This window comes from Oryzias latipes, chromosome 18, assembly GCF_002234675.1.
Source record: "Oryzias latipes chromosome 18, ASM223467v1".
Lineage (NCBI taxonomy): Eukaryota > Metazoa > Chordata > Actinopteri > Beloniformes > Adrianichthyidae > Oryzias > Oryzias latipes.
Window position 1 is genome coordinate 17,799,006 of NC_019876.2, and position 27,484 is coordinate 17,826,489.

Genomic DNA, 27,484 nt, shown 5'->3' on the forward strand with positions numbered 1-27,484 from the left:
GCACCACAACAGGGGCGTGTCATAAAACAGAATAGAAACCGCTCCGTTCGGTGATTTTGATACATTTATCTCTAAAGTTGTTCAACTGCTCAGCTTTCAATGCTTTTCTCATTAATTTTCAGGTAAGCTTTAACATTTCCTAAACTCTTGTGTACTTGTTTTCATTAATTAATCTCTATATTGTCAGTTTTTAGAAATATTTCTTCGGGGGAAAAACTATTAATCTGTCAAAGAAACCAAAATGTTTTCATCATGGCGCAAACAAACTACCGGTAAGAAGAACGAATAAAAGATTTATTTATATTTTCCGACATTTTTTCGTGACTTTAAAAACCACCTTTATGGCTGTGCTAGAGCATGAAGGTATTCCTTATAAGGGGTTGTTGAACCAGGGAGCGACCTGCTACCTGAACAGCGTCCTGCAGGTCCTCTTCATGACCACAGACTTCAGAGAAGCCCTCCAGAGGTTTGTCGCGCACGCGCAGGACAATCTTCCCATTAACCCTCAGAACTGTTTCTCATGTTGTGTTTATGGTCCACACAGAAGTCACTCCGGATCCCTAGATCGTCGTCTAAAGGAGCTTTTTGATGAGCTGAAGGAATATGACTGCTATACTTATAAAATCACGAAGGCGCTGGGAATCACTGATGGTAAAATGAATCACTTTTAGTGGAATTTTCTGTTGTAATAGTCAAATTTCTTAACATAGAAAGTTAAAGATTCAACGTTCAAGGTACGTTGTTGAATTAAAGTTATTTTGACCTTATTAAGTCATTGTGTCTTCATGAAAGTCAGTTAATATGCCTGGAATTTAGCTTAATATACTATACAGACATTGTAGAACAATTTGAACTAAAGAGTTTGTATTTTTTTATCCTCTGAAGGGTTTGTTCAAGCTGATGCTGCTGAATGCTTTGAGAAAATTCTGAGAAACATGACAAATCAAGAAGCGGCTCAGGTATGATCTTTACGTTAAATACAAGACGGGTGTGTAGGACCCATTGACTGTGTTTAAGAACTGGGGAGAGTGAGTGACATCACCTATAGGTGTCATGATTTGAACTTGTCTTGTTTTTGGTCCTTGTTCTGTCTTGTTTCTGTTTCCTGTTTTATTTTGAAAGTCTCCTGTCTTGTCTGTTTTCTTGAGTTTTACTTCCTTTGGTCCCCATCAGCCCTGATCGTGTCCACCTGTGTCTTGTCTGCCCTGTCTGTATTTAAGTCTTGTCTCTGCCTTCCTCCTGTGTTGGTCCATTAGTGTTCCTGTTCTGGTGTTCTCGTCTTGTCATGCCAAGTTCCTTGTTCTCTTGCCACGTCACAGTGAGTTATGTTTCAGTTCTGAGATCCTGCTCTGCAGCGCTTTTCGTTTGTGTTTCGCATTAAACCCCTTTGCCCCTGATCCTCATGCCTCCGCCTCTGCGTCTGGGTCCAACCGGCTCTCGAGCCACCCTGCACCTTGACAGAATGGACCAACCATATTTTTTGGACCCAGCAGAGCGGGACATGCAGCTCCTAGAGGCTTATTGTCAGGAAGCCGAGCGCACGAGGTCTTACTGGGTTTTCGATCAGGCCCAGTTTGCCTCGTATGCCTGGAGTGGGAGCCACCTGGACTTCACAGGGAGCCGTCTTGCCCTGAGGGGGGGTCGTCGCCGTCGTCCCCGCCGTCCCCTTCCTGTTCCAGAGGTGGTCCGGCACGCACCACATCGCTTTCCAGTGGTGGTGCCAGATGCACCCCATCCCCGTCATGTTCCGGTGGTGGTCCCGGATGCACCACAACCACGTTCAGTGGTGGTCCCGGACGCACCCCGACCCATCCCAGCTCCCAGGGGGTTGCCGCCTGCACCCCGACCCGTCCCGGCTCCCAGGGGGTTGCCGCCTGCACCCCGACCCGTCCCGGCTCCCAGGGGGTTGCCGCCTGCACCCCGACCCGTCCCGGCTTCCAGGGGGGTTCCGCCGGAACCCCGACCGGTCCCCATTTCCGGCTCCACGCCTGACCCGCCTGAGCTCGGCTCCACGCCTGACCCGCCTGAGCTCGGCTCCACGCCTGACCCGCCTGAGCTCGGCTCCACGCCTGACCCGCCAGAGCCTGACTGCTGGCCCGACCCGCCAGAGCCTGACTGCTGGCCCGACCCGCCAGAGCCTGACTGCTGGCCCGACCCGCCAGAGCCTGACTGCTGGCCCGACCCCGCCAGAGCCTGACTGCTGGCCCGACCCGCCAGAGCCTGACTGCTGGCCCGACCCGCCAGAGCCTGACTGCTGGCCCGACCCGCCAGAGCCTGACTGCTGGCCCGACCCGCCAGAGCCTGACTGCTGGCCCGACCCGCCAGAGCCTGACTGCTGGCCCGACCCGCCAGAGCCTGACTGCTGGCCCGACCCGCCAGAGCCTGACTGCTGGCCCGACCCGCCAGAGCCTGACTGCTGGCCCGACCCGCCAGAGCCTGACTGCTGGCCCGACCCGCCAGAGCCTGACTGCTGGCCCGACCCGCCAGAGCCTGACTGCTGGCCCGACCCGCCAGAGCCTGACTGCTGGCCCGACCCGCCAGAGCCTGACTGCTGGCCCGACCCGCCAGAGCCTGACTGCTGGCCCGACCCGCCAGAGCCTGACTGCTGGCCCGACCCGCCAGAGCCTGACTGCTGGCCCGACCCGCCAGAGCCTGACTGCTGGCCCGACCCGCCAGAGCCTGACTGCTGGCCCGACCCGCCAGAGCCTGACTGCTGGCCCGACCCGCCAGACTCCACGCCTGACGACTCCACGCCTGACGACTCCACGCCTGACGACTCCACGCCTGACGACTCCACGCCTGACGACTCCACGCCTGACGACTCCACGCCTGACGACTCCACGCCTGACGACTCCACGCCTGACGACTCCACGCCTGACGACTCCACGCCTGACGACTCCACGCCTGACGACTCCACGCCTGACGACTCCACGCCTGACGACTCCACGCCTGACGACTCCACGCCTGACGACTCCACGCCTGACGACCTCCACGCCTGACGACGCCTCCACGCCTGACGACGCCTCCACGCCTGACGACGCCTCCACGCCTGACGACGCCTCCACGCCTGACGACGCCTCCACGCCTGACGACGCCTCCAAGCCTGACGACGCCTCCAAGCCTGACGACGCCTCCAAGCCTGACGACGCCTCCAAGCCTGACGACGCCTGCCCCCAAGCCTGACGACGCCTCCAAGCCTGACGACGCCTCCAAGCCTGACGACGCCTCCAAGCCTGACGACGCCTCCAAGCCTGACGACGCCTCCAAGCCTGACGACGCCTCCAAGCCTGACGACGCCTCCAAGCCTGACGACGCCTCCAAGCCTGACGACGCCTCCAAGCCTGACGACGCCTCCAAGCCTGACGACGCCTCCAAGCCTGACGACGCCTCCAAGCCTGACGACGCCTCCAAGCCTGACGACGCCTCCAAGCCTGACGACGCCTCCAAGCCTGACGACGCCTCCAAGCCTGACGACGCCTCCAAGCCTGACGACGCCTCCACGCATCTCATGCCGGACCTGCCTCGCCGGACCGCTCGGCCCCCCGGCCGTCCTCCGGACCTGCCTCGCCGGACCGCTCGGCCCCCCGGCCGTCCTCCGGACCTGCCTCGCCGGACCTCTGGGCCCCCCGGCCGTCCTCCGGACCTGCCTCGCCGGACGGCACGGACCCCCGGCCGTCCTCTGGACTCTTGTGCCCGTCGAGGTTTATCCTCCGGGGCCCCCCCCTCATGTGACTTTTGGAACCTCGGAGCGGTTCCTTGAGGGGGGGGGTACTGTCATGATTTGAACTTGTCTTGTTTTTGGTCCTTGTTCTGTCTTGTTTCTGTTTCCTGTTTTATTTTGAAAGTCTCCTGTCTTGTCTGTTTTCTTGAGTTTTACTTCCTTTGGTCCCCATCAGCCCTGATCGTGTCCACCTGTGTCTTGTCTGCCCTGTCTGTATTTAAGTCTTGTCTCTGCCTTCCTCCTGTGTTGGTCCATTAGTGTTCCTGTTCTGGTGTTCTCGTCTTGTCATGCCAAGTTCCTTGTTCTCTTGCCACGTCACAGTGAGTTATGTTTCAGTTCTGAGATCCTGCTCTGCAGCGCTTTTCGTTTGTGTTTCGCATTAAACCCCTTTGCCCCTGATCCTCATGCCTCCGCCTCTGCGTCTGGGTCCAACCGGCTCTCGAGCCACCCTGCACCTTGACAATAGGAAATGGTTTACTTCTGGCTCCAACAAAATCAAGTTAGTTCAGTCCTATTTTAACCATCAACAGTAAATGAGAACTGGACTGAGCAACCCCTCCATCTTCATGTTCCAAATAGGAAGTACCCGCGGGTCCCATAAAGCCAAAATCCCATAGACTTCTATTGAGTCAAAATAACTATTCTTTCTCTACTACCTTTTCCTAACATGTTCCTGCTAATCATTTGTTTTTCATGATATTTTTGTTGTAGCGCCAATCTGATGCCAGTGATTGGCCAGTTTACAACTTGAACAACTTACACTACAGAAAGCAATAACATGTTAAAAAAGAAAAAAAAAGTATCAGAGCAAGAAGGTTTATTCTAACAAATAGAATGACTTAGTAATAGCTGTTGATTTCTCTATAGGAGTCTATGGGATTTTGGCTACTTTGGGTATTTCCTGTTTGGAATGCCCAGGTGGAGGGGTCACTCAGTCCAGTTCTATACGGTCAATGGTTGGAGCAAACTCCTCCACCTCCGCAGATAGCACCTCTCCGGCATCTTCACACACCTACTTCTTTGATTCTTTCAATCATTCGTTTATTGAGTTTGCAGCATCTATGTACATTGTGATTTAGAGTATAAAAAAACATACAAGATGGTCAAAAGAGTGTTTCACTCTCAGGTGCAAGGTTACAATTACGCTGCGCTTGACGCTTTAAAACATCAGCGTCCAGTCTCTCCGTACAAACAAACGACACGCCCACTGTCTACTTGGCTGTCAATACACAAAAGTAATAAATCCTCCAAAGCTTAAGAAACTTCAACTTATGCAAGGCAATGTTAAGCATATAAATTCAAGGTTTATCAAAATATGTCTAACTGGCTCCAGGGTGGAAGGAGGAGGACATGTGTGTGAGCTTTGCTTTCTTTCATTGCAGATATTTCAGGGTGTGCTGACAGTCAAGAGCAAATGCTGCAAATGCAACACTGAGACATGTGATGATAATCCATGCTGGAGTCTTCCTCTGGAACTGGTGGATTCTGAGGCGGAGTACAAAGTTGTGAGGAATCGTTTTGTTACATAATGTTCACAATACTATCACTTTTTTTTTATTTTGATCATGTTGGATTTGTTTTAAGCAAAGTGACTCCCAAATACAGGAAATGTACTTTAGCTCAGCGGTCCCCAACCTTTATTGCGCCACGGACCGGTTTGATGTCTGACAAAATTCTCTCAGACCGGTATGTTATATGTGGCGGACATGCGCTGCAGCAACGCTGCAATAAAGGCAGAGACACGTGATAAGACGTACTCTGCACTTTTAGTTTGACACGCTAAACATTGTACATGCACAGGTGTCATCATCCTCTCCCCTTCCCACACTCATGGTGCTAAAAAGAAGTAAACATAACAGGAAGAAATAACTAAGGGTGAAACAACATAACTGCCAGATGAAAGGACCTGTAGGCAAAAAGAAACACCTGTGCTCAACCCTATTATGACCAAAGCAGGCAAAGGGGATTGATTTAATTCCCTGTGATGCCAGCTCCGACAGTAACCCCTGCAGCCTGTGGAACTCCGACAGCAGACCAAACGTGCACTTGACAGACATTACAATACAACAAAGTGATATGATATGACCTTCATGAAAACTGTGGTATTTTCTAAACATAACAATAAGCACGAATTATGACATGAGCAACGTCCTCTCTACCCACAACACTCTCTGGTCGCTAATCGCTATGATAACGTTTAAACATGCCTTCAAAATAAGTGCATGGAAATCCGACTCACCACAATGCTGAATGGTTCGAGGGAATCTTCCGTTGGGATAAATCCGTATTTTAAGTAGGACTCCTGATAGTGTCTATTAAATGTAGCTTTCTTTTTTTGGAAGTCGAATGTTCCTTTTCTGTCTCCTGGCTGGGCCTTTTCCCCTTGGCAAAGAAACTTTCCAAAGACGTTTGTTTTTTATTCCTTTTGGTAGTTCCTGAGTTTTATTTTAGCTGACCGAGACGAGCGAATTGGCCTGCGTCAAGAGTGACATAAACGGATGTAACAGAGAATCAGGCAATTTTTCAAAAATAAAACATCTTTCAGATTCTGAAATAAATAAAACGGAAGTCATGTAAGTTATTTTATGTTTTCTGTGCAGCCCGGTTCCAAATGACCCACGGACCGGTACCGGTCCCCTGCCCGGGGTTGGGGAGCACTGCTTTAGCTTTAGCTGACACTTCTGTGTCCTGCAAAACAGGATTGAATTTCTCTAATTACCTGAGATTTTGATTTACATACATACAGTATGTATGTATTTGTGAGTCACTGATTGTGCAATGTTCATAGGTACACTTCAACTGTGAGAGACAGAGTGTGAAAAACAATTCAGGGAATCATATTGTTTGATTTTTAAAGAATTTGTTTGAATAATGGTGAACAAAATAAGCATGTGATCAAAAACAAAATCCTAATGCTTTCAAGTTTATTTATATGGTGCCTTAAAATGACCGCAGTGAAGTAAGGTTAAAAGCTCAAAGATATTAAAAACGACAACTAAGAGGTTAAAACAATAAAAAGTGTAAACAAGTGTCATAAAGACATAAAGCAAAAGCCAAACAGTAGAGCACACCAGCAGAGCAGAGTCTCTGGCTGTGTCAAAGGTCTGGATATAAAAATAGGTCTTGATAAGCTTTTTAAAAATGAACAGTGAGGATGTCTGCCAAATGGTCAGTGGCAAAGCAATCCACAGCTTCGATGCACAGATTGAAAATGCTCGTCCCGCCCTGAGCTTCCTCTTGGACCTCAGTACGGCTGATCTGAGGTACTGGGTTAAGAAGCTCAGAGAGGTATGGCGGTGCACAACTAAAGATTTAATGCATTAATTTAAAGATTTAAAAACAAATAAAAGAATCTTAAGATGAACTCTAAAATTCACAGACAGCCAGTGAAGAGTAGCCAGGATGGGGGCGGGGGGGGGGGGGGGGGGGGTCCCTCTTACACGGTCCAACGAGATCCGGAGCAGCAGGGTTCTGGACCAGTTGAGACGTGAGAAGGACAACTGGCTTACTCTGGCTGAGCCAGTTGAGTGCAGTACCTTCAACCCCAATCAAATCTTCCAACTTGGAAAGTAGGATATTGTGGTCCACAGTATCGAATGCCATGGACCAATCCAGCAGAAGGACAATACAGTTCCCATCATCAGTTGCCTGAAAAGTATAATTAAAAACCCTCAGCAGCGCTGATTCTTTGATGTGCAGGATTTTAAAGTCGGACTGAAACTTTTCCAAGACACGATTCCTATTAAGAAATGATTTTAACAGGAAGTAAACCACTTTCTCCAAAATCTTTCAGAGAAAGGGCAACCTAAATATTTTCCAATGAATGTATCACTGGTTGGTGATGACAGAAGGGATTTGATTGGCTCAACCACATCTTGTTCAGGTGTACAATCTTGTCCCTGGTGTCCTTTGACAGCTCTTTGGTCTTAGTAATGGATGTTGCATAAGAACTGGACTGAGTGACCCCTCTCCCTCGTGCTCCAAACAGGGAGAAACCACTGGCCATAAAACGCCAAAATCCTATAGACTTCTACTGATATCACAAATAATTTAGACCCCTTTGACATAATTTTGTTGCAGCCGGAAATAGGCCATTTTCTATAGGTGACGTCACACTCACTCAGTTCAGTTCCATACACAGTCAAAGGTCATGGTGGAGAGGTTACAGTCTGACCTTTTAAGGGCGTGGACAGGTGTGCTTTATACAGATGTCAGTCCAAGCTTTTTACATTTCTAAAGGTAACTCGTGGAGTATAGAAAAGCTTGTTAAAGAAGAAGTTACAGGTCTGTGAGGACCAGAAATTTTGCTTGTTTGTTGGAGCTAAATACTTTTTTCTGTACTATAACACAAATTTTAAAGATGTAAAATGACAATTCCTGGATTATTTCTTAACGTTCTGTTTCTCACAGCCAAAGTGTAGCTGTGGGGAAGCAGCTGATTTCCTGCTGATATATTTCTGGTTTAAATAAAAGTGTTAACCCACAGCAGGTGATGACAGTTGGACCAGTGTGTTTGTTTCCATCATCACATTACTCTGACATGTCATTGTCTGGTGATCCAGTGATTCTGTTCAAACCAAATCTGAAATACATAAAAATAGACCAAGTAGATCTGAACTAATAGAACAGAAGGAGGTTGCATGAAATACAAATTATTCAGACTAAACAATAAGTTCTCAAATAAACTGCTGGTGCCAAAACCCAGCTTTTGACATAACACGGGATTTAACAGTTTGCAACACAATGCTGCCATGAAGCGGTCACTTAATTGAGTGCAGAAAAGTTCATGCTTGACAATAGCACATGAATTAATATAAAACAGTCCCAGATCCCATTTCTATACATATCTATGAATTAATATGTAACAGAACACATTTTAGTTGCTGCGCAACTGATCACGTGTCTCATGATCACATCTATCCTTTTTACGAGCTTCCTTGTTTCACTTTGGTTACATTCGTAGACAATTAAAGCTGTGACTGTCTTTAACTCATGCTGTAATAGTAATGGATGTTATAGGAGGACGGCCTCAGTCAATACTTCTGTCCGTCAGAGGTCAGTGGTCCGGACCAGCTGTTCTGTGGGGACTGTAATGCCAAAACCGACTCTACAATTGTGAGTTTCTATTATTATTACATTTGATTTGTTGATTTTTATTTTGATTATTTGTATTCATGGCCTTTGGGGTTAAAAAAATATATAATGTTTTATTTTTAAAGCTATATTTTTCCATTTTTTATCAAAAGTATTGATATTTTTTAACTCTTTTTATTGTTGTTTTTATTAAGTAATATCCAACAGGGTTAATAACTTTAGTAACTTAACTTTAATAACTTTAGTTTAGAACTTTTAACAAATAAAGAGACTAAAACAGGTAACAAGAAAGTAAGAAATAGCAGGACTTTTAATTTGTCCAAATGTGTAAATTTCTTTTTCACAGTATTCTTTCAACAAAAAGGGTACAAATAGAGCAATCCAGTACAAATGATGTTTATTCCTTTGTTTTCAATCAGAAACTTGAACTGAAGCACCATCCTGAAGTTCTGACGCTGCTGCTGAAGAGATTTAAGTTTGATTACAGTAATAAGTGCTACTTCAAAGTGAAACGCAGAGTGGAGATTCCTGAATATCTAGAGATCCAGGTAAACTGCATAACCTGTTGTGTTTATTTTATTGTTGCTTATGTCATTTATACCTTATTTTTATTTTATTTTCCCAGAACCAGACATATGAGCTGTATGCATTTGTGGAACATCATGGTAATTTGAAATCTGGACATTACACTGCAACAATCCAGTCCCAGGAGGATAAGAGATGGTACAACTTCAATGACAGTAGAGTTGATGTACGTCATGTTTAGTTCTTTTGTCTAAAAGACCGATTGTATTTCACACTTTATTTATTTATTAAAGCTATCCACATTGTTTTGCAGAGTTTCTATCAGTTTTACCAACTGGATAAAAAGGAGACGTAAGTTTCCGCAGTTTCTTTATTTCACTCTGCATAACTATGTTAATGATGTTGATCATGTTGATCCCACTAGATTCCACAGTGCTTATCTGCTGTTCTACAGGAAAAGTGAGATCTCAAACATTCTCCTTTTGGTATTTTTCTGAATGTCTAAGAGATAAGGTTTTTTTTTTAAATGTCCTTTTTTCTTTCTTGTGGGTGAACTTCAGTTTCTGCAGAGGACGCGTTGAATGAAGAAAATAACAAGGGGAGCGTATCTGAATCCCTGGAAACACACAGAAGTGAAACAAACAAACCACACAAATGTGATGAGGAGACTGTAAAAAGTGAGACGAACTGTGAAATGGCACAGAGCTGTGAAAGTGCAGAAAGACGAGAAATGGAGGAGAAGGAAGAGGAGAAATTTATTAGTGTGGAGAGAGAAGATGACTTGAAAGATCAGAGGAAGATGAGTGGGAAAAAAGTAGAAGACTATGAAGATCAGACAAAGACAGGTTTGAAGAAAGAAGACGACTATAGAGGTCAGACGAAGATGAGTTTGAAGAAAGAAGACGACTATAGAGGTCAGACGAAGATGAGTTTGAAGAAAGAAGACGACTATAGAGGTCAGACGAAGATGAGTTTGAAGAAAGAAGACGACTATAGAGATCAGACGAAGATGAGTTTGAAGAAAGAAGACGACTATAGAGATCAGACGAAGATGAGTTTGAAGAAAGAAGACGACTTGAGAGATCAGACGAAGATGAGTTTGAAGAAAGAAGACGACTATAGAGATCAGACGAAGATGAGTTTGAAGAAAGAAGACGACTTGAGAGATCAGACGAAGATGAGTTTGAAGAAAGAAGACGACTATAGAGATCAGACAAAGATGAGTTTGAAGAAAGAAGACGACTTGAGAGATCAGACGAAGATGAGTTTGAAGAAAGAAAACGACTATAGAGATCAGACGAAGATGAGTTTGAAGAAAGAAGACGACTTGAGAGATCAGACGAAGATGAGTTTGAAGAAAGAAGACGACTATAGAGATCAGACAAAGATGAGTTTGAAGAAAGAAGACGACTATAGAGATCAGACAAAGATGAGTTTGAAGAAAGAAGACGACTTGAGAGATCAGACGAAGATGAGTTTGAAGAAAGAAAACGACTATAGAGATCAGACGAAGATGAGTTTGAAGAAAGAAGACGACTTGAGAGATCAGACGAAGATGAGTTTGAAGAAAGAAGACGACTATAGAGGTCAGACGAAGATGAGTTTGAAGAAAGAAGACGACTATAGAGATCAGACAAAGATGAGTTTGAAGAAAGAAGACGACTTGAGAGATCAGACGAAGATGAGTTTGAAGAAAGAAGACGACTTGAGAGATCAGACGAAGATGAGTTTGAAGAAAGAAGACGACTTGAGAGATCAGACGAAGATGAGTTTGAAGAAAGAAGACGACTATAGAGATCAGACGAAGATGAGTTTGAAGAAAGAAGACGACTATAGAGGTCAGACGAAGATGAGTTTGAAGAAAGAAGACGACTATAGAGATCAGACAAAGATGAGTTTGAAGAAAGAAGACGACTTGAGAGATCAGACAAAGATGAGTTTGAAGAAAGAAGACGACTATAGAGATCAGACGAAGATGAGTTTGAAGAAAGAAGACGACTATAGAGATCAGACGAAGATGAGTTTGAAGAAAGAAGACGACTATAGAGGTCAGACGAAGATGAGTTTGAAGAAAGAAGACGACTATAGAGATCAGACGAAGATGAGTTTGAAGAAAGAAGACGATTTAAGAGATCAGACGAAGATGAGTGTTGACAAACAAAAAGATGAAAAAAACAAGCCAGAAGACCAAGCACAAGCTGCAAAACGTTTGACCATATATGACCTTTATACGACTTCAAAACAGAGCAGTGGTAGGCAAAGTGAATACAGACCGAGATCTTCAGAGAGGAGTCAGGAAGGTGATAAAGAGAACAGGAGAGGATCAACACTGCATGAGCAACAAAGCAACAACAAATCCACTGAAAGCCAGATCTCTCCTGGAAATCAGACAGGTAGAGGAAGTATCCAGAGCAACATCAACAGGGAGATGGCAGAAGTTCAAAGAGAAGATTTCAAACATTTAGTGAAACATTTTGAAGGTTTAGTCAATGATGGCCAGGGTCAAAGCAGAGAGGGGCCCTCAAGCACGAGTGTGGATTATGATGCAGGGAGCAGGAAGAACTCATGTATTCAACAGAGGGATGACAGCAGAGATGCTGGAAACGAACAGAGAAATAATGTGCAGCTTCCACAAACTGGAGGAACTACTCTGACAAATGATGGATGTGATGATGATGGTTCTGGTTCTGTTCAGCACTCTGGAACATTATATCGTTCTTCCATGTCAGTTAGCTTACAAAATCAAAGTTCAGGAAAAAAATGTGATTACAAAGAGATAACAAAGAGAACACAAAATGAAGTCATTTTGGATGTATTACCCAAAAGAAAATATAATGGAGAAACTGATGATCAACAACACAAACACAACGATGAACGTACGTCCGAAAGAGATGGCCGATATGAAGCAACTTTAAATCGTCCTGCGAGTTCATCTGAAGACAGAAAGGAAAGAACCAACAGATCTAATGTGGAAAAAACAAGAGAGTCATACAGTTCCTGTGACCGATTACATCACCAAACCGAGCCCCCAAAAATCCTTCAGCAGAATGCAACATCTGGATTTATCAATGCTTCACAAGATTGTCATGTGGACCAAAACAGCACAGAGATGACGCCTGTGCACACAGCTCCACCAAACTCTGATCCAGTGAGCCATTTGACAAAATCTGTAAAGGAATTGACTTTGACTGACAGGCAGACACATGAAGATGTTCTCACAAACACGCCTGTGAAAAAAGAACGCAGGGGTCAGCAAATATTATCTAGCAATCACTATGAGTCTAGCTACAATCCAGAGTCTCCAAACCATGGTCATTCCTGTCCGACTTACCAAAATTCACAAAGTCATACTGCATATTCTTATCCCTCCTTCTCAGGGCACAACATGCCTGTGAATACTGATCGCAGGGGTCAGCAAATGCTATCAAACCCTCATCGTCGGTCTCACTGCAATCCAGAGTCTCCAAATCATGGTCATTCCTGTCCGACTTACCCATATTCACAAAGTAATATAGCACATTCTTATCCCTCCCTCTCAGGGCACAACATGCCTGTGAATACTGATCACAGGGGTCAGCAAATGCTATTTAACACTTATAATTGGTGTGGCTACAATCTGGTGTATCCAATCCATGGTTCTTTATATCCAATTAACCAAAATTCACAAGGTTATATAGCAAGTTCTTGTCCCTTCTACTCAGGACACATCACGCCTGCTGAAAATGTCACAGCCCCCACAGGCGGTTTGGTTATTCCGACTGTCTTTGATTCCTCTATAGATCCAATGCACAATATTTCTGCTCCGCCTGACCCAGTTGGTCCACAGTTAGGTTCTGGAATCAGAACCACCACAGAAATTCTGAGGAGAGAGACTCAAACAGGGTCCAGTCATGAAAACACGGAGCGAGGCTCTTCTGAGTCACAGGCACAAGTCATAACTGAAGACTCAGCTGATCCTTATGTAATAAGAGCGGTGTGCGGTTGTTTATGCCCTAAAACTCACCATTTTTGACCAAAAACAGTTTTTAGTCAGAGAAACATGCAGATTGTTGATTTTTGTTTTAGTCTGAACTTTGACCCTGTACTGTGTTCTTATGCACTGCAGAAAAACATGACCTGCTGGCACAAGAGCAAAATAGGAATTTTGAAAATATTAAAAGCAGTAAGTATTTAAAGCGGTATCTAATAAAATTAAGACTTGTTTTTTTCCAAAAAAAGATTTACTCTAAATACAAATAGAATATAATAAACAACCTTTTGTAACATAATAGTGGTTGGATTACATGTTTGCTTCGTCTCTTCCAATCAATTAAACTCCATTTGTTGGTCACTATTTTTATGGAATCCTGGGTGTGTTGTATATAATCAGTGTAAATAAGTCTATTTTTGTTTATGTATAACTATGTCAAGAAATTCCCTCATCTTATTGTCTTTATTTTCCAATCAATGTATCAAAATATCTTTGATACATTTGTTATTTGTCTTTTTTCTTGTGTTTTTATTGCTTCAAACAAACCAAACTTAAATAATGTATTGCACAGTATATTGAATGTTATAAAAAAAAATGTTAAGTTTTAAATCTGCCAAGAAACAGTGTATTCTGATAATAGAACCTTAACTGTTGTACTGTACATTAATACATGTATTAAAACATTAAATGTAATGGAATCTTTCCATTTTTTTTGCTCAGTAACGTCCTTTGGTGATTTTTTGAAGCATAGTTATTTGAATTCAGTTTTTCAGTGTAGATGATCTCATGATTAAAGACTGCAGGGTTCTGAAAGGTTCTGTGAACATGTATTGAGGGTAAGTCCATGTCACCTCCATCTCTCATTTCACTGTTTTGAAGCTGTTAAATTAACATTTTCATTACAATTCACAAACTAACTTTAACTACATCTTCACTCATTCATTTGGATGTTTACAGTTTTCCATGTTTTATTTTGTTTATTTTTAGCCCACGTTTGAGGCGTTCATGCTACATTGTAAAGTCTAAATGATTTTAAATATGAACATTTTAAGAATAAATAAATAAAACATCTCAATGACAGCTTTATTATATCCTTTGGAGTCAGAAAAATAGGGGGTGAGTTGCTGTCTAACTTGAAAGCTGCTTACATCCAGGATGATCAAATGCAGAGTCACATTTTTACTAATAAAAAGGGATGGAAATTTTTTTTTCTGTAAGCTATAAAAACACATGTGATAAAAGTCGCTGTTTACCATTTCCCTCTATAAAAACTCCTCTGTAGAGCGTCATCACTTCCAGGGCTCTTTAGGTGTCCTCTGCCTCCTCTCCAGTCGGCTGTTAGCAGAAACAGCCCGCTGTGTTTTCTCCTGATTTCTGTTTGAGCTGCGGGACCTTCTGTCCACATCTGGTGAGCCACGGCTCTCGGTTGGATGGGTGATGGCGTAGACGCTGTTGGAGCGTCTTTTTGTAGGGGAAACTGAAGGATTCAGATTCATACTGTTGAAATAAGTCTGTGGTTTTACAGCTTTTCCTTTACTTTTAAAAGCGGTCGTAGCTTCCCTGTGGTTGCTTGTGAATGCAGGTGGTGCAGGATGCTTTCTAGCTCTTGCAGGGCTGCACACAGGTACATACGTCTCTGGTTCGACGTTCCTAATGACCCCTTTTTGAATTTGACCCTTCCTGTTTGTTTCAAAGTGGCGTTCTGCATGAAGTCTGTCAGTGATGAGACCAATGGACTCTGCTTCTGCTCCTCTCTGATTGATGTCAGGATGTTGCATCCCCATTGCTGCTCCCTGGTTGAACTGTTCCTCTTTTAAGAGATGGTCATCTCCACCACTGCAACTTCCACTGCTCAATGGAGGAAAATTAGCAAAAGTCTGTTCATCTCTCTCCCATCCTTCATCAGTTCTTGGGTCACCATCATCAGTCATGTATGGACATCCACTTGCTTGAAGGGAAGCATAGAAAAAAAATCATGTCACAAGCAAAAGTCTAGAGTCTACATGGTTGTTTGCAATTTAAAATTAAAAAGTTATCAAAATTTCACATGCAGTTTTTTAAAAAACCTCAGATTTGCATGTAGCGGTGAACAAAAAAAAGTAGAAACATCTGTATTTTTTTTCAGAGCCACTAGGGGCGACTCCTGTAAAGGGTCTTCTTTCAAAATGTGATTTTTTTTCTCATCTAAATATACACAGTAGGTCATATCTTACTAACTTTTTCATTAATTAAGGCCCAAACTCATCATTTGAACCTCATGAACTCATGAAGGATAACAAAGTATCTTGTAGGATGTAGCTATGCTGTGTTTAATAACCAGTGTTAGTGTGGGGATTTACAGATTTTTTCTTTTTTTTAGCCAGACTCTTGGGCTTAAAGCATAAAGATTTGCTGGAACAATTGTTTTCTCTGAGGAAACACGTTGGTTAGAACTTTTACAGATGTACCCCAAAAATATCTCATATATTTTTGTCAGTTTACTCAGAAAGTGAAACTTTGACTTTATAAAGAACCATCTTCATTACTGGATCTGTTGTTTCTCATCTTCGTCTTGACATCATAGCTTTCTATCGGGTTCAGGTCTGGTGAGTTTGCTGGTCAGTCGACCACAGTAACAATATGGTTATTGTACCAACTTTTGGTGCCAAGTCCTGCCAGCATCTCCATCCAGCTCAAGAATTTCCTTGTTGATGCATCAATGTGGATTTCAGGAACCACAGTGGACCATGACATGACACCTGAACTTCACACTGGACCTTAACATGGAAATGTTCTCAATATTCTAATTTTCTAAGACTGAATTCTGAGTTTTCATCACCCGTGAGCCATAATCACCAATTATAAGAAATGAAGGCTTCAAACATTTCAGTCCAGGAGGAATAATTCTATGTAAAATACAAATGTTACTGTTTAAAGTAAAAATATTGAACTTTTCCTGAGAATCTAAGAACTGACATGGACTCACTACAATAGTGTGTTTTTTGCCTTTTTTAAGTTATTCAAGTTAAGATAATTAAAGTATTTTAAGTTCATGAGAGAAGAAACCTAAACTTACCCTTCATGTACATCAGGAGGTAAGCTGTATGGGACCTATTTAAGAGACAAAAATTGAAAACATGTAAAGAAGCACAAAATATTTATAATCTGAAGAATAAACTGTAATTTACCTTAATGTGTTTTCTCCATTTATAAAATATTTAGAGTCAACCTGGAAAATTAAATGAAACAGAGCAGCTCACCAGGACTGTCTTTGATCTTTAACATGCGAGTGTGTAAAATAAAACAAATAAGGCCTCACATTTTTAACGCTGCGGTCATTGAAACAATACCAGCTGCCAGTTTCAAAGGATTTAATATCTGCGGTGTAGTGACCTCCAGTCAGATCACCAAAATGATCAACCACAGCATAGAGGTCATACCTGCAATTCTAAGCAGAGGGAAATTTCATACATTTTTTTAATGATTATCTAAAAGTGCATAAAAAACTATTAACAGGTGAATTACCGCGATGTCTACAGTTTGAGCCACATCAGCTGTGCACTGCAGCTTGACGTAACACTTGTGCTTGCTGTCAAAGGTGAATCTCTTCAGAAGGAGGGTCAGAGCTTCAGGGCTTTGTGTCACCTCACATTCCTGGAGAACATGAAGGAAAAGGTTAAAAAAACAAACAAAAAAAAGGGAATCAGCACTGATAATAAACACTTACAGTACCACAATGCTCAACCTACCAGGTCTGCATCCTGTTTTTGGTTGCAGCTGTTGCAGTAAAGTTGGTTCTCTCCAGACACTTTTTGCACCTTGAAGAAACCCTCCAGTCCTTGCTGCTGCAGAGAAAATATTTGTCTTCAGCATCTTTTTTTGACCATTTAACTGCAGATAAATGAAGTCCCAGTACCACGTTGTAGGTTTTATGGTTGTAATCTTTGACGGCAAGCGGCAGAATCCAAAAGAAGCTTTTAGAATCACTGGAATTTTTGCACCCGTGGCATGTGGTCTTATGATTCAGCTCTCCTTTAAATATCTGAAAGCAACAAAAAATTAAAAACAATTCATGCTGTGAGCTTAAAATTAGGGGAGCAGCAATGAGGCAAGTTGTTAACCATATCAACCCATGCATAGGGGTGTCAAATTATCGCGCTATTCTTGATTATTTAACAAGTTAGCATGTTATTCTTTTTTTGACATTAATCCCTTTTGTAATCTACAACTATTGTCATGTTCTCACATATAACACAAAGGTCCAACTGTTAACTTGCATAAATGTTTTTGAACTCAGCTGAAAACATGTCTCATCACTTGTGCCCTGGAATGTTGCTGTTGTGATGTCATCAATGTGCGACTTTGTAGTTAAATTGTTAAAATGTATTTTTTCAACATAAAATATATTGACCATCATTTGAAGCAAATACACGATTATCAAGATTTTACTCTCCAAAATCCAAATCTAGAGATTCCTATAGAGCGTACCGACATTTAAAGGTTTCAATTTACATCAAGTTTTTTTTATTTTAAAAAGACATTGACCTAACCCAGATCTGGAAATGAATCTTTTTGTTGCATACATATTTGTTCTGTTAACTGATAATCTTTGTTTATAGGATAAATCCTGTGATTGGTTCTTGTTCAACCTTTATCTTCTTGCCTTTAAGTTTGTTTTGCATTTTTCAGTACTAACTAACCCCCCCCGTCTTTACCTTGGAAGCCTCTGGACTGGTGTGACACAGGATCTTTTCAAAGTACTCTGCAGCATCTCTTTGCTCATAGACTGAAGGAATAAGAAAGGGAGAAGGTTCATAAACGCATCTGTTTATATTGTTGTGTAGATAATGAACACTTACCATCTCTGATGCCCAGTATTTTGGTGATTTTGTGCGTTTGGGGCCTCTTTTTCTCCAAGTTTTCAAAAAGCTCCTTCAGAAGTGGATCAATGCTTGTTGAATTATTCCCACTGCATCTGTGGAGCCGTGAGTTCAGGCAACAGCGGTCTGAGTGAAACTTCTCCATCATTTCTTTACTCTGCATCACATTCATTATTCAAGCAATGTAAATAATGGTTAAGAAAATATAAAGATTCCACTAAGACTTGACAGAACAGATGGGCTATTATCCTCACTTAATTTATTCAGGTTGACATCTAAGATAGCAGAACTTTAAAACATTGTCTAGACTTTATCCTGAAAGTCTTCCTTTTTTTAAGAAAAGCGAAAATTTTAATCGGAAAATATTTGTTTTCTTTTTAATCTCTGCTGGTTTTAATTTTTTAACATATATAGTTGTCGTTTTTGGAGTTCTACAATAAATAAATAATTATTTTTTTATGCTGTTACTGTACACAAATACTATACAAAAGTATTGTCGCCGTTTTCTAGTTAAGATTCATAAAAAATAAACTGGTTCTGCTTTTAGTAAACATGGATAAAAAGTGTGCTAATTTAAGATGGAACATTATTATAAATATATGTCTATTGTTATTATTTATGTCCCCATCATAAGTGGACTAAAACCTGAGGCAGAGAAGAGGTTTCAAACCTTTTCACAGCTTCCCGAAACTCTTCGGTCCAGAAGAGCACCTGAAGTACGCAGTTTAAGTAGCATGTGAGACCAGGACTGTCCAGACCCTGATAATCTGAACAGGAACATACAGACATGTTATCATTGCAGACAAATAAGATTTATCTTTTTTTTTCTTTGGTTTTCACTTGCCTGAGATGGAGAGGTTCTCCAGTTTCTCTCTGAACCTCTTAACGACAAGACGATCCATACTGCTGGTTGATGGAAGCCTCCAGCACCTCCACCGTTGTCTGTCATTTCACGAGAACCATTTCATGCTGTTGTGATGCAGCAAAACAGAAATCAGTTTTTATCAAACGTTCTGACTTAAGAACCCAAACGGACCAAAAATAAAAAACGTTCAAATTAATTTCAAGAAAACCACATTTTGAAGTTTCTGTTTGATACTCTGGAATCTGTTTCGTAGAGCCTGTCTGGGCTCCAACATCTGCCTTCACACACAAAATTACATCAAAAAGGACCACTCAGAATGGAACAAAGAAGGAATATTAAAGACCAGGGATGATAAGCACTGTTTTAGACCAGTTCTGTGGCCTTGGTGGAGCGTCTGCCCTAATACAAGAAAATTGTGGGTTCAAATCCATGATCGGGTCATACCGAAGACTCAAACGGTACACCTGATTGCAGCATTCAAATACCCATTCCCAATCAAACAATAAAACTAGTACTCTCATAAGTAAAATGGTGAATTCTTACATGAAAAAGCAATTTTTCTGCCTAAAAGAAAAAAAAAGGATCATCATGTGTTTTCTTCCCACTTTGTGGCTGATGTGCTGCAGTCCCAAACACCACTAGCAGTTAAATAACAGTACAGGAGTTTGTTGGGCATGGGGAATTCACCACACCTTCTTCAGTGGTTGATCTGAAACACCAGAACTCTGTTAACTGACTGTATCGATATATTCCACTTTAGTGTATCTTGAGCGTCCTGCTTTGGACCTAACTCTTTTATCAAAAGCCATCTACACCTTCTGAGTTAATAATTGATCAATAACGGCTAGTAGCAGGTTGGAAATGATAATAGTTACCACTTGTTTGAGGTAGAATAGAGATGAAACTACTATGTGCCCTTTGAACCAGATGGAGAAGAGTAAAAATTATGCTTTTAACACAGAAGGAGACAGAACATTGTTTTTGGTATAAAAACTTTTTTTAAATCAAGTTTGGAGCCTAAAAGTAAAATAAATTCTAAAAAAATTACTTTTGGCGACTCCTTACTTAAACAAACTGTTAATTAATTTGCAGGAACTTCTGCTATCACCGGGTGAATCGAACACTTACCGGACAAAAGGAAGGTACGGAGAGGGTCCGTGAAGGCAACTGCTGCGTTTTGGGAAAAATTGTACACATTTAGCTTTGACGACCTCTGTAATCTTAAGCGAGAGAGTTCATTCTGCGTTTTTTTAAATAAAATATGTTCGGGTTCACCCACACATCCTGAATTTGGAGATTATATAAAAATTAAAAAATAAAACGCTGGCGCTTTAGAACTCTAAAACAAAACAGGAGTTCACCGCGCTCGCTGTCCGTTTGAACATAATAACTCTTTCCCTTTCGAATGATAAGGACCAGTGATAAGCTTGCCAATAAACGCGATGGAGCTCTTTACACGCGGTACCTTCTCAAACCAAAACATAAAAGTTTACGGTTTTTTTAATCGACTTCCGGTTAAACGCAGTGAGAAGGAGGTCCTAAACTACAGAGACCAAGGAGCCTCGTCTCTACTCAAGCGGACTCCGCATGCGCGAAAACACGTTTAATTCCGTTAATTATAAGAATTTTATTTTTTGTTGCTTTATTTACACATAGAATACTGTTTTTCATGGACGACCCATCCTGTTGTTCCAATGAAACATTTATATTGAATCTAGTCACATTTAAAAACAAAATTATCTTCCTTAGAAAATTTGAAAAAATTCAATCACAAATCATCCAAAGCAATCAGACTATTTAAAGCTGTCGACTTTATTTTTATTTAGCATACCCAAATCTTAAATCCAACATTTTCATTTAATTCTCTTTTTTCGTTGTTATTTAATTTTGTTATTTTGTTGGGTTGAGTTCATAGTAAGAAGTTTTTGTTAAAAATGTTTATATTGTGATTTTTCGTTGTAGTTTTAAGGTATATGTATGCTACAAAATGTTTATTGTATTGCATTTTGAATTAGGCCCGAAAAAAGGATCATAGTATGGGAAATGTTCAAATTCCCTCCCACTAAAAAGTTATATACAGTTGCACGGAACTATCTAGTGCCTTGGATTCTAAAAGAATTTCAGACACAACGCTCACTTCTTTTTAAAATCTTGATTGTTTTTTATTTTCACATGAACCTCCAAAATTATTTAGGTGTTTTTATTTATCGAACAGTTTATTCTAAAAGACTGCACAAGTTGGACAGTTTTATTAAAGGCAATTTTGCAACTTTTTCAGTATCAACAAAACAAGCAGTTTTTGAAGGGAGGTTTTCTACAGCTCATGGGGATCCTCAGCGGCCACAGTATGGATTCTGTGTAAATGAGCCCTAAATTTCCTGCAGAACATCAGCAGTGTTGCCAAAAAACACACGGCAGCGAAGAAGCCGAGGGATGTGACAACGACAGCCTCTGAACATGAGGTTAAAGTTCCAGGAAAGTCACTGAAAAAAAACCAACAAAGTTAAATTAGATTGAGTAACAGCTGGCAGTGGAGAACAAATGTTCAGGAAGTTATACTTGCCATTTGATAAAAGAAGAAGGTGTGCTGTTGTCTTTTAAAGGTGGAGAAACATCTGGATAAACACAAATCCTCTTGTCTGGGCAGAAAACTGAACCATGATAACCTTTAATCTGACAATTCAGACAAAAAGTTTAATTTTTACATTTATAAAAACTATTTTTTCGCTTGCACAATATATCATTTAAATTCTTATAAAAATATATTATAAAAACTGAGGTTATCTTTTCCTATGAAATCCTGTTTAAATTTTAAAAATACAGTAAATACAACTAATTTGAGTTAAAAAAATTACTGGGAAACTTAAACGTTGATGTTTTTTGACTACGGTACAAACATGAGTGTTGCTACTGATCTTCACATGTGGCCAAATTGCACAATAGTTTATGATGTGTTAAATGAGTATAGAAAAACCGATGGATGGATCAGACACACTATCTACAGCAGGCATATGGTTTTAAAAAGACACAGAAAACCAAACAATCCACATTTATTTTGACATATTTCTAGCTTGTCCTGCAACATCAGCATACTAAATGTCAGCTGTTGAGATGCAGCATTAAATGTTGAAATACTTGTGAGTATAAAAAGCTCTGACATACAAGCAGCCATATGGGATGTCAAATCAGTGGAAAAAAATAGATACAGACTTAAAAGCTTCACACTTCTAACCACTGCCACAATGTTTACTGCAAAGCAGCAACAAGAGATTTTACAAAGACAACAATTATTGCTGTTTTTACAAATCAGCAACATAAAAAGTAATACTTTTACAGAGATGTCCATATTTTGATAAGTTTGATAAGTAGTAGCCTTTCACCACCTATTTAAATATCTATTTAATCTTTGTTTATCCTGTTATGACCATCCTGTATATTTTTTACATTTTCTAAAGTCACACTCAAGTCTTTCACCAAATGAGAACCAGACAACTTTATTTTATCATTTTTTATGTGGAATATTTGATGGAGTTTAAGTTATTCAAATAGAAAATTGTAAATTACAAACATCCAAAAAATATTTTTATCGTACTGTATTTTAAATAGATGCGTTTTCACCAAAAAAACATGTTATCTGACTATACCTGAACAGCACCCCCTGCTGGGCAATCAACCCATGTGGAGCCAGACACCTGGATCTGGTACCTGTTTGTTCCAGTGCACCTGTGTCTGTAACAGCGACCCACTATGGAGCTGTTGGTCCTGACCAAATAGCCCTGAGGCAATAAATAAAAACATAATTAATGAATTTAACATTTAAGAAGAAAATGATGAAAAGATCTAACCTCTCTGCTGAGGCTCGAAAAGAAGCAGCGGCTATCGAAGCCAAACATCTCCCCACTCTGTGGATTTTCATCAGACCACCTAGAACTTTCTGTTTTCCAACATTCACTCTGATGAGAAAAAAAATATGTGAAAATATGAGTTTGTAATGCTAACCAAAATATGGGGGGGAGGGGGGTAAGGAATGTCCACAGAAACAAAAATAGGGGGGAAAAAACAGAAGTATACATATTGTGAACTTTGTCGTTTCCAAGAATTAGTGATGACAAAATGGAAACTTACTCCTTTTTTTAGGGGTTTGTAAACTCTACATCCATCCAAGTAAGGATCTGTCTGACACTCCCCCTTGTGGAGATGAAGGAAATGACAGCCTAATCCACTGAAAATTAAAATAACACAAAGATAAAAATAAAAAATAAAAATAATACTGGGCATGAGTGTACGGGGAAGAGTCAACCAAGATAATTATTACAACATTAATTAAAAACACATTTTTAATTTACCTTCCAGTGCAGAAAAAAGAAGATGCATGTTTGCATGTTTTTATTGAGCCAAAAGATTTTCCCTCACCTGTTAGAAGACAAGAATTAACCTATGAAAGTGTTCTTTAAAACTGATTCAAATTTAACTCTTCAATTCAAAGCTGTGCTGATTTGAACGTCTGCTTCGTACCTTCGCCCCAGACTAAACTTTGTGCCAGTCTCAGGTCAACTGTGTACCATCCCGTGTCCTGAAATGCAGCTAAGGTGACTGGGTCGATCCGTATAGTAGTCGAATCTCCCAGTACGGCCCCCATGATGGACCCCTGCAGGACCCGGGACTCCCAGTGGGAGGACACTCCTTCTGCTGCTGCATCCTTGAAAGTCAAGAGCAAAAGTCAGATAGTTTCATTTTGATTGTTTTGCCACAGTAGAGCTGCTCGGTACCAAGTTTTCCAGTGGTCCCCCAAGTTCAGGATCAGAAGACACCAGGTGCTTCTGCATGACTGAAATGACAGATGGAGAGTAGATCCTCGTCTGGCCTGATCCGTCAGAGTGAGTCACTTTACCTCGGGAGGAACATGGAGGACCCACTGCATGAAGGAAAAATCAAATCATTTGCAAATACCGGCTAACAACACCGGAGGACTAAAAAAAAAAAAACAACAATAATAATAACAACCCATAAAAAAACCTTTATTAGATGAAGAACAGTCTTTCCAGGTGTTGAAGAGATCTTTAGAGAAACCCAGAGCATGAAACAACTCGTGAATCACAGTCTGAAAAACAACCACAAATCTTTAACCCTTTATTCCCACATCCAACAGTTAAAAACTGAATATTCCATAAATAAATAAACCTGCACTGCAGTTTGGTGGCTGTATGTCGCTTCTGTTAGTCTGTTTCTGCAGACGACAACCGCTCCCGCCACAGGGCGGCCATTCATGTCTGTCTGACACTGGGCGGCGTAGGCCAAAACATCAGGCTGAGCAAGCACGGGATAACAACTTTAAAAGTGCATCACAAAAAAGACAACCTTCAAAAAGGAAATGAGAAAAGAAAATATCTACCCTTTACCTCTGCTCTACATTTATCAGTGGCTTTTATTTGGAGGTAAAGCACAAAATCTACATCTGGAAGTCCAGCACCTTCAGGTCTGAGGATAGTCCTGTGCGGTGAGTCCGCCTCGGGATAAACATCACATCCAGCCAAGTGATCATCTGGAATCTGGCGATGACTAACATGGTGAGCAATTCTTTACAATGTTGTTTTAATTTATACCAAGCAGCAGAGTTCTAAAAAACAGGTCATACTCACAATCACATCCAGACAAGTTTCATTTCTGTAATATCTGTTGGCTTTTCCACACCTGAAGTTATATACAAACGTTCATATAAATATAAATTGGTAACATATTTTCAGGTGTTTCAATTATATAGACAATCATTTTCATCTTTGATACAATATAGAAAAACCTACTAAAAGTATTTTGTCTGCAAAAAAATTTAGAAAACTAAATTACAATGTGTAAAAAAATTGTGATGAACTGAGTGAACTCACTTCAAAATCAAAATTAGAACTTCCTTTATTGTCATTGTATGCACAATAAAATTATGTTGCTTCCAAATCTATACATCCAGTTCCCCAAAGAATAATAATAGATGTGCTGGTGACCATAGAGTGATGTGATTCACACACCTGTTGTGGTTGACAGAGCTGGAATTCTTCCACACAAATTTACAGTATTTACTGAAGTCTCTGCTGAGCAACAGTGGGTTCGTGGTTCTGTTCACTATTAGAGACACAGATGTTAGGATTTTGTTTGTTAGTTTTCTTTTTCCTGGTTTTGTTTACCTGAAAGTATTGAGGACACTGTCCTCACAGCCTCCTCCACTGCTGTCTTCAGCCTTGTGTCCTCCGTCTCTGATAGGTGGACACTTTCCATGGGAATCCAGCTCTTTATCTTGATTGGTTGAGGAAAAGAGGACTCAGAGAGAGACGACCTTCCCATAATGGCTTTCTGCTTTGTGGAGCGATGCGGTCTGAGAGATGCTCTCGGCCCCTGTGTGAGTCTGGCTTCATGAAGTGAGCTGTGTCGCTGGGAGGTCTCTCCTCTGACCACTTTCACCCCAGCCTGGACTTCATCATAAATGCATCTGTGCAGGGATCCAGGCAGATCCAGCACAACTAGAACCACCATCAGCGTCCATACCTGGAGACAGACAAAGCTGTCATAAAACAAATGTTTTAGAATGTTTTGGACACGATGCAGTGTCTGAGCCACATGGAGAATCTCAGTCACCACTAAACAGTCAGGCATGGTGGTGGAGATTTAATCATTTTGTCTTACTCAGTTTTTAAAAAGCCAGAGTTTTAGCTGCTGAAATGACTCTGGTTGTACAACAAGACCTTATGTTGTTACAATGAGCTTGGATTCCTCAAACCTTTAAAGAAACTGAATAAGACACTCACCAAAAAATTTAAAATAATGTAGTTTTACATTCTTCAAACAGACATTTTGATGCTGTCTGTGTAAAACAAAATGATTTATGAATACAATATAAACAAGATCACTGAAGTTTAGGTCTTTCTGAGGTAATAGGGAGCAGTTATTCCTTATATCTTGGGAATAATTAATTTGCCTAAATCAGGGATCTGTAATTTGAGGCTCTGCAGTTACATGTGCTTCTTTTATTCGTCCATTGTGGCTCCATGGCTCTAAAAAATAAAGCCAATAACAAAAAAATTATATTTTTAACTGAGGTGATCCTTTGATTTTTTTTCTTTTACCAATGCTGACATTACACTACTACATTTGATACTGAAAAACAAAAAGGAGGATAGTGCACCAGTAAATCTTTTATACAAGGGGATTCGCTGCAGCAGGATGATCTTGTTTGACACGGTGTGGGTTTTATTTTGAAAGGAACTTTTAGCTTCTGCATTCAAAAGCAAAGAAAATTATTATATTTTGCCCAAAACAATTGTAATAGCGTAACATTTAAATATTCATGGTTACAGTTTAAAAACAACTTGCCAAATGGTCACAAAAGCATAAAGTGTATTTTTCTAAAGAGTGAAGTAAGACTTTGTGCTTTTTGATGGGTTTGGATGGTAAGGAACTGGAACAAATGGATCTTTTAGTGTCAAAAGTTGCAGAGCTCTGGCCTTAATTATAAAAAAAGAATTCTACTCTTGGAGTAGATTATACATCCTTTCTGTTTTCATTTCAAGTGTGGTCAAACTTGCATTTAGAGATTTCATCTTGAAGGTTCAGAGCTAAAACTCAGTGAAACCACAGGAGGATGAGCTCATTGCACAACTATTGCAGGGATTTGATCTGGCAGCAACAACTCAGGACATGTTTGGTTTCACAGATGTCGGATAACGCAACAACTTTTTGGAAGCACAGACGATGCCCAAAGATTCAAGCTTACATCTCCTCTGATAATCTTTTAACACATTCTGTAGACACCATGCAGAGCTCAAACTCTCCTATCATCATGCCCAGATCCTGATTTAACATCAAAGCTACTATATAACAAAAACAGAACATTTTCACATTGAAAGGGCTCATGTTGTTGGTGACCTAAAACAAGGTTTTTCCAACCTTTTTTGAGCCAAAGTGGATTTTTTTCCTTGACAGAAATCACAAGGCACAGCACACAAAAAAGTAAAATAAAATAAAAAATAAACTGTAGTCTGCAAAAATAATTTAATGTCTGGAATAAGACCAAAAAAAAGTCTTTTAGGAACTTTCACAATTATAAATACTTAGCATGGAATTGTGGATGAGTTGATATCCTGATAATGGTAAATGTTTTATTAGAACAATTGGATAATTTCCCACAACACAAATTAAACCAAGGATGTAGTTGTTATCATATTACATATCTAATATTTTTAAGACGAGACAAAAAAGGTAGATTGTTCAATCAGTTGACTTATAAAAGGACTAGAAATGCTAAATTCAAACTATTTTACTGGGGGGGAAAAAAAAAAAAACTTTTTCTGAAATGTTTTATAATTACCTTGAGTTTGACTGCAGCAGTAATTCCATGCAGCCTCATCGCTCCACCAAAACGTTGTTCGTCTTTGGTTTCACACAGAAAAACAAAGAATTCCCAG

The 27,484-nt window shown here is 40.7% G+C and overlaps 3 protein-coding genes across 9 annotated transcripts; 1 reads left to right on the plus strand and 2 right to left on the minus strand.

Annotated features, from left to right (window-relative positions):
- Positions 1 to 12: 12 nt before the first annotated feature.
- LOC105356430 (uncharacterized protein PF11_0207-like) lies at positions 13 to 14,034 on the plus strand. Of its 4 annotated transcripts, none has more exons than XM_023966033.1 (13): positions 13 to 122; positions 188 to 272; positions 355 to 466; positions 545 to 651; positions 886 to 959; positions 5,104 to 5,226; positions 8,741 to 8,836; positions 9,235 to 9,363; positions 9,441 to 9,566; positions 9,654 to 9,691; positions 9,765 to 9,799; positions 9,901 to 12,725; positions 12,888 to 14,034. In XM_023966033.1, exons 2-13 carry the CDS (start codon positions 242 to 244, stop codon positions 13,350 to 13,352), a joined length of 4,161 nt encoding a protein of 1,386 aa, XP_023821801.1. In that variant the 5' UTR covers positions 13 to 122; positions 188 to 241; the 3' UTR covers positions 13,353 to 14,034. The 4 variants fall into 4 exon arrangements, with proteins under 4 accessions (XP_023821801.1, XP_023821800.1, XP_011485868.2 ...); XM_023966032.1 differs by having other exon boundaries at positions 9,901 to 10,926; positions 11,011 to 14,034; XM_011487566.3 differs by having other exon boundaries at positions 9,901 to 14,034.
- A 343-nt stretch (positions 14,035 to 14,377) lies between these two features.
- On the minus strand, positions 14,378 to 20,627 carry LOC101170467 (ubiquitin carboxyl-terminal hydrolase 47). Of its 4 annotated transcripts, none has more exons than XM_011487570.3 (12): positions 20,163 to 20,627; positions 19,014 to 19,138; positions 18,840 to 18,936; positions 18,149 to 18,264; positions 18,005 to 18,075; positions 17,209 to 17,331; positions 17,039 to 17,131; positions 16,815 to 16,943; positions 16,609 to 16,737; positions 16,478 to 16,518; positions 16,366 to 16,400; positions 14,378 to 15,258 (listed from the first exon to the last, which is right to left on the minus strand). In XM_011487570.3, exons 2-12 carry the CDS (start codon positions 19,069 to 19,071, stop codon positions 14,600 to 14,602), a joined length of 1,551 nt encoding a protein of 516 aa, XP_011485872.1. In that variant the 5' UTR covers positions 19,072 to 19,138; positions 20,163 to 20,627; the 3' UTR covers positions 14,378 to 14,599. The 4 variants fall into 4 exon arrangements, with proteins under 4 accessions (XP_011485872.1, XP_011485870.1, XP_004079958.1 ...); XM_011487568.3 differs by having other exon boundaries at positions 17,206 to 17,331; XM_004079910.4 differs by having other exon boundaries at positions 17,039 to 17,134; positions 17,206 to 17,331.
- Positions 20,628 to 21,535: 908 nt separating this feature from the next.
- LOC105356444 (leishmanolysin-like peptidase) lies at positions 21,536 to 27,426 on the minus strand. The gene is made up of 13 exons (XM_023949019.1): positions 27,388 to 27,426; positions 25,211 to 25,568; positions 25,031 to 25,148; positions 24,434 to 24,593; positions 24,216 to 24,341; positions 24,051 to 24,135; positions 23,804 to 23,949; positions 23,550 to 23,733; positions 23,381 to 23,447; positions 23,160 to 23,256; positions 22,880 to 22,987; positions 22,679 to 22,810; positions 21,536 to 21,707 (listed from the first exon to the last, which is right to left on the minus strand). Exons 1-13 carry the CDS (start codon positions 27,424 to 27,426, stop codon positions 21,588 to 21,590), a joined length of 1,740 nt encoding a protein of 579 aa, XP_023804787.1. The 3' UTR covers positions 21,536 to 21,587.
- Between the last annotated feature and the right edge of the window lie 58 nt (positions 27,427 to 27,484).

What these genes read in the sequence shown, in the direction of transcription:
- LOC105356430 (XM_011487566.3), top strand. Translation starts at nt 242, where the DNA reads ATGTTTTCATCATGGCGCAAACAAACTACCG. An exon ending in ATGGCGCAAACAAACTACCG is followed by an intron (nt 273 to 354) that starts GTAAGAAGAACG and finishes TGGCTGTGCTAG; the next exon opens with AGCATGAAGGTATTCCTTAT. An exon ending in GGCGCTGGGAATCACTGATG is followed by an intron (nt 652 to 885) that starts GTAAAATGAATC and finishes TATCCTCTGAAG; the next exon opens with GGTTTGTTCAAGCTGATGCT.
- LOC105356444 (XM_023949019.1), bottom strand. Translation starts at nt 27,426, where the DNA reads ATGAGGCTGCATGGAATTACTGCTGCAGTCAAACTCAAG. An exon ending in AGTGTCCTCAATACTTTCAG is followed by an intron (nt 25,149 to 25,210) that starts GTAAACAAAACC and finishes TGTCTCTAATAG; the next exon opens with TGAACAGAACCACGAACCCA. An exon ending in GGGGACCACTGGAAAACTTG is followed by an intron (nt 23,734 to 23,803) that starts GTACCGAGCAGC and finishes TTGACTTTCAAG; the next exon opens with GATGCAGCAGCAGAAGGAGT.
- LOC101170467 (XM_004079910.4), bottom strand. Translation starts at nt 19,071, where the DNA reads ATGGATCGTCTTGTCGTTAAGAGGTTCAGAGAGAAACTGGAGAACCTC. An exon ending in CCAGTCCAGAGGCTTCCAAG is followed by an intron (nt 17,332 to 18,004) that starts GTAAAGACGGGG and finishes TGTTGCTTTCAG; the next exon opens with ATATTTAAAGGAGAGCTGAA. An exon ending in ACCATAAAACCTACAACGTG is followed by an intron (nt 17,135 to 17,205) that starts GTACTGGGACTT and finishes TTTTCTCTGCAG; the next exon opens with CAGCAAGGACTGGAGGGTTT.